At 49.8% G+C, this 10,803-nt stretch overlaps 1 protein-coding gene across 6 annotated transcripts in view; it reads right to left on the minus strand.

The window, feature by feature from the left end:
* Positions 1–3,453, minus strand: part of LOC125626575 (uncharacterized) — a 33,254-nt gene extending 29,801 nt beyond the window's left edge. For all 6 annotated transcript variants that reach the window (XR_012666180.1, XM_075123602.1, XM_075123601.1 and 3 more), the window contains exon 1: positions 3,342–3,453. Coding sequence is in view for 5 of the 6 variants with exons in the window: in XM_075123602.1 (XP_074979703.1) it covers positions 3,342–3,404 (63 nt within the window). In the remaining variant the exon portion in view is untranslated. The remainder of the gene's footprint in view (positions 1–3,341) is intronic.
* Between the last annotated feature and the right edge of the window lie 7,350 nt (positions 3,454–10,803).

Raw genomic sequence — 10,803 nt, forward strand, 5'->3', positions numbered from 1 at the left:
TCTAATACATCTTTTTTGAGATGGGGCGACCACATCTGCAAGCAGTATTCAAGATGTGGGCGTACCATGGATTTATATAGAGGCAACATGATATTTTCTGTCTTATTATCTATCCCTTTCTTAATGATTCCCAAGATTCTGTTTGCTTTTTTCGATTGCCGCTGCACACTGAATGGATGATTTCAGAGAACTATCCCCAATGACCCAAGATCTCTTTTTTGAGTGGTAACAACTAATTTAGACCCCATCATTTTATATGTATAGTTGGGATTATGTGTTCTAATGTGCATTACTTTGCATTTATCAACATTGAATATCATCTGCCATTTTGTTGTCCAGTCACCCAGTTTTGAGAGATCCTTTTCTGGCTCTTCGAAGTCTGCCTGGGACTTGAATAGTTTTGTATCATTTGCAAATTTTACCATCTCATTGTTTACCCCTTTTCCCAGGTTCCCCTCTATTCGACATTGGTGAGGCCTCATCTGGAGTACTGTGTCCAGTTTTGGGCCCCACACTACAAGAAGGATGTGGATAAATTGGAGAGAGTCCAGCGAAGGGCAACAAAAATGATTAGGGGTCTGGAACACATGACTTATGAGGAGAGGCTGAGGGAGCTGGGATTGTTTAGCCTGCAGAAGAGAAGAATGAGGGGGGATTTGATAGCTGCTTTCAACTACCTGAAAGGGAGTTCCAAAGAGGATGGCTCTAGACTGTTCTCAATGGTAGCAGATGACAGAACGAGGAGTAATGGTCTCAACTTGCAGTGGGGGAGGTTTAGATTGGATATTAGGAAAAACTTTTTCACTAAGAGGGTGGTGAAACACTGGAATGCGTTACCTAGGGAGGTGGTAGAATCTCCTTCCTTAGAGGTTTTTAAGGTCAGGCTTGACAAAGCCCTGGCTGGGATGATTTAACTGGGAATTGGTCCTGCTTCGAGCAGGGGGTTGGACTAGATGACCTTCAGGGGTCCCTTCCAACCCTGATATTCTATGATTCTATGAGATCATTTATGAATATGTTGAATAGGTCTGCCCCTGGGGGACTATTTACTTCTCTCCATTCTGAAAACTGACCATTTACTCCTTCCCTTTGTTTCCCATCTTTTAACCAGTTACCAATCTATGAGAGGACCTTCCCTCTTATCCCATGACAGCTTACTTTGCTTAAGTGCCTTTGGTGAGGGACCTTGTCAAAGGCTTTCTGAAAATCAAAGTACACTATATCCACTGGATGCCCCTTGTCCACATGCTTGTTGACCCCCCTCAAAGAATTCTAGTAGATTGGTGAGGCATGATTTCCCTTTACAAAAACCATGTTGACTTTTCCCCAACAAATTATGTTCATCTGTGCGTCTGACAATTCTGTTCCTTACTATAATTTCAACCAGTTTGCCTGGTACTGAAGTCAGGTTTACTGGCCTGTAATTGCTGGGATCACCTCTGGAGCCCTTTTTAATAATTGGTGTCACATTAGCTATTCTCCAGTCATTTGGTACAGAAGCTGATTTTGGTACAGAAGCTGATTTAACTACTACAGTTAGTAGTTCTGCCATTTCACATTTGAGGTCCTTCAGAACTCCTGGGTAAATACCATCTGGTCCTGGTGACTTATTACTGTTTAGTTTATCAGTTTTTATTCCAAAACCTCCTCTAATGACACCTCAATCTGGGACAGTGCCTCAGATTTGTCACCTAAAAAGAATGGCTCAGGTTTGGGAATCTCCCTCACGTTCTCAGCCGTGAAGACCAATGCAAAGAATTCATTTAGTTTCTCTGAAATGGCCTTGCCGTCCTTGAGTGCTCCTTTAGCACTAGTCCAGTGGCCCCACTGGTTGTTTAGCAGACTTCCTGCTTCTGATATATTTTTTAAAAAATTGCTGTTACTTTTTGAGTCTTTGGCTTGTTGTTCTTCAAATTCTTTTTTGGCCTTCCTAATTATATTTTTACACTTCATTTGACAGAGTTTATGCTCCTTTCTAACTTCCCCAGCTCCAACCGCAACATACCCAATGTGCCGGATCTGAACATGGACCCCCTCAAACCAAATATCCCCCCAAACCACACACATCCCAACACCCAGCTCTGACCCCTGCACACACACTGGAACACCCCCAAGGCCCAGCTTTGAACTTCCCCCCCATCTACAGACCCCTCACACCAACTGATCCCAAAGTCTGGCTCTGACTCCCCCCAAACCCAAGCAGCCCCACAATCCCCAGCTCCAGCTGTTCTTCCCACATAAGAACATTAGAAGGGCCATACTGGGTCAGACCAATGGTCCACCTAGCCCAGTATCCTGTCTCTGACAGTGGCCGGTGTCAGATGCTTCAGAGTGAATGAACAGAACCGGGCGATTATCACGAGATCCACTCCCTGTCATCCAGTCCCAGCTTCTGGCAGAGTTTAGGGACACCTGGAGCTGGGGGAGGGCATGTCCCTGACTATCTTGGCTAACAGCCATTCACCAGCCTGTCCTCCCTGAATTTATCTAATGTCTTTGCGGGAACCCAGTTGTATTTTTGGCCTTCACAACATCCCATGGCAACGAGCTCCCCAGGCTGATTATGCCTTGTGTGAAGAAGTACTTCCTTGTGTTTGTTTTAAACCTGCTGCCTGTTAATTTCAACGGGTGACTCCCGGTTCTTGTGTTGCATGAAGAGTAAAAGCATTTCCCTAGTCACTTTCTCCAAACCATCCATGATTTGATAGACCTCTATCATATCCCCCCCCCCCCGCCCAGTCATCTCTTTTCCAAGCTGAAAGTCTCAGGGTCTTTTCAATCTCTCCCCAGTGGGAAGCTGTTCCATGCCCCTCCTCACTTGTATTGCCCTTCTCTGCACCTTTCCCAATTCTCAAACATCTTTTGGAGATGGGGTGACCTGATCTGCCTGCAGCGTTCACCAGGGACCAGCAACGTGGCCCTACATGGACACAAGCGTTGGGGGCAAAAATGTCGAAGTCCGTGGTCATTTTTCAAGGAACGTTGAATGACCCGAATGACATAACCCCCCCCCGCGCCCCCGTCCGTCCGTCACTGAGCAGGGTGATTTTGTCAAGTTTCCCTCGGCAACAGGGTGGTGCCGACCCCTGGTGCTCCAGGTGTGGACGCTCCCTGGTCTCTGTCCCGGCATCGGGGCTTGTCTGGCTCGTTCCCCGTCCCGTCCCCTGGCCCCGGACACCCCGTTACTTCCCCGGCTGCGGGGAGCGCGGGGAGATCTGCCCCCAGAGCCCCCCAGCAACCCCGGATCTGCTCCCGGAGCCTCCCCGGCGACCCGGGATCTGCCCCCAGAGCCCCCCCCCAGTGACCCCGGATCTGGCCCCGGCCGCGCGGCCCCGGCCCACCTCGCTGCCCCGCGACTGGCGGGGCCGGAGCAGGCGCCGCGCTGGGCCCCCGGCCCCGGCCATGGCTCCCCGGCGGAACAAAGGGCTGCGGGGGGGGGGCGGGAGCGGCGGCTCCGCCCCGGATTGGCCCGGCGGCGGGTGGGGCCCGCGCAGGGGGGTTCGTGACGCTCGGTGACTCCAGCTCCCGAGAGAGGAACCCGGAGCCCGGCTCGGCGGGGCGGGGGACCTCGGGGGTCTCGCCCCGCAGCGGGGCCGGTTCCAGCGGGGGAAAGTCCCTGCGAGGCAGCCCGGCCGGGGAGAGCGGCTGGTGCTGGGAGAACAGAGCGGAGACCGGGCAGCGGTTCCAAGCTGGCTTGGCGGCGGCTGCCATCCAGGGGGTTGAGAGACCCCGGGGGAAGCGCTGGGGCCGGGCAGGAAAGGGACTGAATGGGCCCAGGGCCCTCGGATCTCGCCGCCACTGGGAGCCTGCTCCCCTGGGACAATGATGCTGCGGGAGGGATTGGAGCTGCATGAACTCCAGTGATCAGCCCCTGCTCCCCGCTCCAGCCAGGACCTGCTCCAGGGGCAAAACTCAGGGAGTCAGGTAGCAAACGGGAGGGAACCTGCTCAGACCGGCTTCACAGGGACCGTGACACAGCCCTTTCCTGCACCCACAAGGTCCTGCTCTGGACCAATCCCTGGGAGGACCCCTTCAGTGTGCCAGGCTCCCTTAGGGTCTCACCCTGTCACTAGGGCAAGCTCCTGGGCTTCACCGCCTCCTTCAGCCAAACCTCGGAGCCGTCAGCACCCCTGCTGGGCACCGTGAGCTCCCTGCCTTGGCCACCTGGCCGAGACTTGTACCCCCAAGGCAGCAAGGCACCCCACCTTCAGCCTGTGCAGTGACAAAGCGGGAAAAGCAGTCGGGTTTATTAGCTGCCTGCAGCACACAGTAGACACTCCTTGAGCTACAGGAGGAAGTGGCTAGGCCGAGGAGCATCCGTGCCCAGGAGGAATTCCTCGAGAGTATTCATGTGAAGGCATCCAAGGCTGAGGAAGCTATCCAGCTACAGAGGACTTCTGTCACACTACCGGGAGGAGGATATGGCTCTGTCACAGGGAGGACACTGGCTGCTGGTTACTTCTGGCAGCGAGCAGTGCTCCACCCCTACTCCCAACCCCCCCACCCTGGTGATGGAAAACTGTTATGTTATGTTGAGTGATGGGGAATCACCCCCAAAGGAGGAGGAGGCGAAGCCATGTACCCCCAAGGTTGGGAGGATCGCAGCCACTGCTCCCAGGAGGAAACATAGGGTAGTGGTAATTGATGACTCTCTTCTGAGGGGACGGAGGCACCCATCTGTTGCCCAGACATGGCGTCCTGGGAGGTATGCTGCCTGCCAGGGGCCCGTATCTGAGACGTTATGGAGGGATTGTTGAGGATTATCCAACCCTCTGACTATTACCCCAGCTACTCATTGATGTGGGTGTTAGGATATAGATATTCAGGCCTGTCTGCAAAGGCCCGTACTTTAAGAATTTAGGTGTATTCTTATCACTTGGCTAGTTCTAGAGGTATAAAAAAAAGAATAAAAATCACTGTCTGCTGGTGTAAGGGCCTTCTCTTACTGTGACAGTTTGTGGCCCTGTGCTTAGGCTAAGGCCGCTGGCTAAGCAGCAGAGGCAGCCATAAGCTAGGAAGCGACCGGTCACCTCCTAACATCCCAAACTAGTCACATTGAAATAAGGTGCTATTGGGCTGTTAGGAATACAGTCCTGTCCTGACAGTGCCTATCACTTCCAGAGAAAGGGAAGTGCCTAGAAAATGTAAAAGGAAACTTAGTTTGATAGCATCCTGTCTGGCAAGAACTCACTTATCAATACTGGGATGTGAAATCCTCACTTCTGTATTGTTTTGTCATTATAGTTCCCACTTTGCTATTGTTTGTCTGTATAATCTCTGTCTGGTTCTGTGATTGTTCCTGTCTGCTGTATAATTAATTTTGCTGGGTGTAAACTATTAAGGTGGTGGGATATAATTGGTTACATAATCATGTTACAATATGTTAGGATTGGTTAGTTAAATTTCAGGAAAATGATTAGTTAAGGTATAGCTAAGCCGAACTCAAGTTTTACTATATAGTCTGCAGTCAATCAGGAAGTGAGGGGGTGGGTGTGTGGGTGGGAGAGATGGGAACAGGGAATGGGGGTGAAGAAATTGGAATCATGTTTTGCTAAAGGAAATGGGAACAGGGAATGGGGGTAAGGAAATTGGAATCATGTTTTGCTAAGGGCAGGAATGGGAACAGGGACACAGGTGTAAGGCTCTGTGGTGTCAGAGCTGGGAAGGAGGATACTAAGGAAGGAAACTGGAATCATGCTTGCTGGAAGTTCACCCCAATAAACATCGAATTGTTTGCACCTTTGGACTTCGGGTATTGTTGCTCTTTGTTCATGCGAGAAGGACCAGGGAAGGAAGTGGGTGAAGGAATAAGCCCCCCTAACAGTGGGCACTAATGATACTGTGAGGTATGACCCTCTGCAGGCAGAAGGGATCACAGGGCTCTGGGATAAGGGTGAAGGAGTTGGGAGTTCTGGTGGTGTTCTCTTCAATCCTTCTGGTCAAGGGTAGGAGCCCAGACAGAGACAGACGCATCCTGGAGGTGAATGTCTGGCTGCGAGGATGGTGTTGCCAGGAGGGCTTCGGCTTCCTTAACCATGGGATGCTATTCCAGCAAGAAGGACTGCCTAGCAGAGATGGGGTCCATCTATCAAGGAAGGGGAAGAACATATTTGGATACAGACTAGCTAACCTAGTGAGGAGGGCTTTAAACTAGGTTTGAAGGGGGCAGGTGACCAAAGCCCACAGGTAAGTAAAAAACATGGAGACCTGGGAGAAGGGTTGGAATTTGGGGGGAGAATGGGCTTGTATAGCAGGGATAAGGGAGAGACAAGACAGAACTAGGTGGGGAATCAAATCAGTATCTTAGATGTCTGTATGCTAATGCAAGAAGTATGGGGAATAAGCAGGAAGAACTCAAAATGCTGGTAAATAAACACAACTATGACATAATTGGCATCACAGAGACTTAGTGGAATAATACGCATGACTGGAATATTGGTAGAGAAGGGTACAGCTTGCTCAGGAAGGACAGGCAGGGGAAAAAGGGAGGTGTTGCCTTATATATTAAAATGGATGCACTTGGACTGAGGTTGAGATGGAAATAGGAGACAGACTTGTTGAAAGTCTCTGGGTAAGGATAAAAGGGGTAAAAAACAAGGGTGATGTCATGGTAGGGGTCTACTACAGACCACCTAACCAGGAAGAAGAGGTGGATGAGGCTTTCTTTAAACAACTAACAAAATCATCCAATGCCAGGACTTGGTGGTGATGGGGGACTTCAACTACTCAGACATCTGTTGGGACAATAATGCCGCAGGGCACAGATTATCCAACAACTTCCTGGAATGTATTGGAGACAACTTTTTATTTCAGAAGGTGGAGAAAGCTACTAGGTGGAGGCTGGTCTAGATTTGATTTTGACAAATAGGGAGGATCTGGTTGAGAATTTGAAAGTGGATGGTAGCTTGAGTGAAAGTGATCATGAAATGATAGAGTTCATGATTGTAAGGAATAGTAGGAGAGAGAACAGCAAAATAAAGACAGTGGGTTTCAAGAAGGCAGACTTTAGCAGACTCGGGGAGTTGGTAGGTAAGATCCCATGGGAAGCAAATCTAAGGGGAAAACAACTGAAGACAGCTGACAGTTTTTCAAAGAGACATTACTAAGGGCACAAGAGGAAACTATCCCACTGCATAGGAAAGATAGCAAATATGGCCAGAGATCACCCTGGCTTACCCAGGAGATCTTCAATGATCTAAAAGTCAAAAAAAAAGTCCTTCAAAGAGTGGAAACTAGGTCAAATTACAAAGGATGAATATAAACAAATAACACACGTATGTAGGGACAAAATTAAAAAGGCCAAGACACAAAACGAGATCAAACTTGCATTAGAAGCAACAGGAAGACCAAGGACAGGGTAGGACCGTTACTCAGTGGGGGGAGTGTGTGGAAACAATAACAGAAAATGTGGAAATGGCAGAGGTGCTTACTGACTTCTTTGTTTCGGTTTTCACCATGAAGGTTAGTGGTGATTGGACGTCTAACATAGTGAATGCCAGTGAAAATGAGGTAGGATCAGAGGCTAAAATAGGAAAAGAACAAGTTAAAAATTACTTAGACAAGTTAGAGGTCTTCAAGTCACCAGGGCCTGATGAAATGCATCCTAGAATATTCAAGGAGCTGACTGAGGAGATATCTGAGCCATTCGCGATTATCTTTGAAAAGTCATGGAAGACGGGAGAGATTCCAGAAGACTGGCAATATATTTGCCCTTTTCCAATCTATAAAAAGGGAAATAAGGACAATCCCGGGAATTACAGACCAGTCAGCCTAACTTCTGTACCCGGAAAGATAATGAAGCAAATAATGAAGCAATCAATTTGCCAACATCTAGAAGATAGTAAAGCGATGAGTAACAGTCAGCATGGATGAGGCGCCTACGAGGGCTGGCAAGAAGACCTGAGGAAGAGCTCTGTGAATCTAGACAGCTTGTCCCTTCCACCCACAGAAGTTGGTCCAATAAAAGACATTCCTTCCCCCACCTTGTCTCTATAATATCCTGGGACTGACCCGGCTACAACATCACTGCAAACATCTTTGCTTGTGAGCCAATACCCAGTGTCACAGCTTATTCCCAAAGCCGCATTGAGGAGGTTCGCTTTCATACACACAGCCGGTTCCCTGCCCATTCCTGGTGGGCATCTCATCAAACTTCCAGCAAGTACTTTTCTCCTAAGAGTTGTGGCCACCATGTCATCATAGGTGACCCGAATTAGCTCTCTCTTGACTGCCTCCAATGCCTCTACCGGAATGTTTCATTACCATGCAAATGGAAGCAAACCTTTTTGCAGGCAAATTGTTACTCCAGAGTAAAGCATGTTAACCACCAAGATTTATATAGCAGGCTCCGTTCATAGCAGGCAGGTTGGGCTCTGCCGGATACAGGGTGTGATCAGCCTGATAATTAAATGTGAAAATAATACTCAATTGGGAGTTATAGCTAAAGCCAGCGAGGGCAGAGCAATAATCCAGAAGGGCCTGGAGAAATTAGAAACATGGAGAGAAAATTTAATCTAGCAGGGGGAAAAAAAGCAGAATGAGATTCAGTGGCTGGAAGATGAAGCTCGACTATTTCAGAATCGAAATAAGTTGTACATTTTTCACATGGAGGGTACTTACCCATTGGAACAGCATACCCAGGAACATTGTGTATTCTCCATTACTTGCCATCTTTAAATCAAGACTCAGAGATTCATAGACTTGAAGGCCAGAAGGGACCATCATAAGCTGGTGTCTCTTTCAAAAAGATACTCTCAAGCTCAACCAGAAGTTATGGACTTGAGTCAGGAATCCCTGGGTGAGGTTTTCAGGCCTGTGCTACACAGAACAGCAGCCTGGATTATCACAGTGATTCCTTCTAGCTTTAAAAATCTATGAGAATAGTAACAAAAGGCAAATTTGCTTGGAAAAATACAGCTAATAGACCAGCGTCCTGGCTGGAAGCATCATGCAGGAAAAGGCCAGGTGGAGCTCTCACCTCCGAGAAGCACAGAGAATAGATGTGCCATAGACTCCGACTGCAGGGAGCTGATGCTGCCCATGTGGGGAGGGGATCCCTGGACTGTACTTTATGCAAGGTATGTGGCCAGATCCCCATTACAGAAGGAGTGGACGCTGGTGCTTCCCACCCCAGAAGGCTGGAGAGAGGATGCCTCTTTAGTACGGGGCCTCAGGTCAGATTGGGGTCAAGGAACCAACTGGAGAAGACCCTTCCCCTCCCTCCTTTCCAACCCCCTGCTCCCCAGTTGGGAAGGGTGCAGCAAGCCTGACACAATGAAGTGCGGCTGCCCTGGGGAGGAGCTGCATGGATGCCAATGGAATTACACCCATGCACAGCCCCAGGGCGTGACTGAATCCCTAGGGGCAGGTTCCCCAGGCCAGTGCTATGAAGTTGGAATGCACGAGTGTGCAAGGAGCTTTCACACGCTCAGTTCCTCCCACCAGGTCAGTCGCAGCTCACTGCTCCCTTCCCGGAACGCTTTGCACCTGGAAGTGTGGCACTTGAAAGGGCTTCCATTAGCTCACTATTATCTCAGGCCTCGTGAAAGCGTCTCTTTGTAAGGAGAGAACAACACCCTTAGAGCCTTTGATCCTTGGGGGGGGGGCTCCGGTCAAGCGGGGGGCTAAGTGGGAGGAGCAGAGGCTCCCACTCTAAAGGGAAAGAGACAGATCCAAATATGAAAGGCCCTGACAAAATCATCCTCTTGAGAAATCGCTTAACAGACTTCCCTCTTCCCAGCTGCGGTAGATCCCCAGCTTGCGCTTACCGACACCTTCCACTCCATCCAGCCTTCCGCCTTTCTTAGCAGGGTGTCAGCTGCTCTGTATGACCCCTTTTCACTCCGGGGCAGCTTCGTGGCTTTGCAGACACCTCTCCTTTCCTTTGTGCCTTATAGGAGCTCCCCAAGGCAAAGTGTCCTAGAATCAGAGGGACAGGATGGCCAGTGGTTAGAGCACTAACTAGAACTTGACAAACTCTGTCTTTGCTGGTCCCTTGTAAGCCAATGACTTGTTTGACCTTGACTCTGTCTTAGGTCCTTATCTAGCCCCCTTCACTACAGCAACTGACCATCCCAATCTTTAATGTATTTACTCTCCCAACCCCCCTGTTAAGCAGGGCAGGGCTAGGAGCCCCCTGGGAGCAGAGAACCAGAGATGCCCATGGTCACACGGGAAGTGTGTAGCACAGCTGGGAACTGAACCCAGGTCTCACAAGGCCTAGTGCACTAGCCACTGGACCATGCTGCCTTTCTGTCTTAGTAGCCCAGGAGCTTTGGAAAATCCCACCAAGCGCATCTTCAGTGCCTGGTACCTTTACAAATCTGACCCTCCTTTGATACTAGGAGGTGCTGGTCCCTGGAACACAGTGGGAGCTGGGTGATTGTTCTGCTTTAGTCGTAGCTCGGCCTCTGAAATCTCTCTTTTCGGTCACTTTTTGGGTTTGCGGATACGTGGCCTGGCTTTTGAGCCTTTCTTCCCAAAGTTCAGGGTGACCGCACCATTGCTGGTGCGTGGCTAACCTTGCAGGCGCAGGGATGTGACCCGGAGCCAGAATGTGAACCCCTGCCTCATGGTGGTGAGTGTTTCCTCATATCAGGATCACCCTCCAGCCCTAGCAGGATGATGGGGCTACATGCTTGTGCCCTCTAAGGCTAGGAATGCCAGAGTGAAGGCTGCACCCTTAACTCAGCCCCTTGAGTGTGCCTGCTTCATTTCAGTGCAGGGGTTCTCCAGAGCCAGGGCCTATGTTTCTGGGGACACAATGCACTGGGAGAGCCCTGCTGAGACGCCTTCTCAGCCTCT

This window comes from Caretta caretta, chromosome 27 (genome assembly GCF_965140235.1).
Source record: "Caretta caretta isolate rCarCar2 chromosome 27, rCarCar1.hap1, whole genome shotgun sequence".
In the NCBI taxonomy this organism is placed as follows: domain Eukaryota; kingdom Metazoa; phylum Chordata; order Testudines; family Cheloniidae; genus Caretta; species Caretta caretta.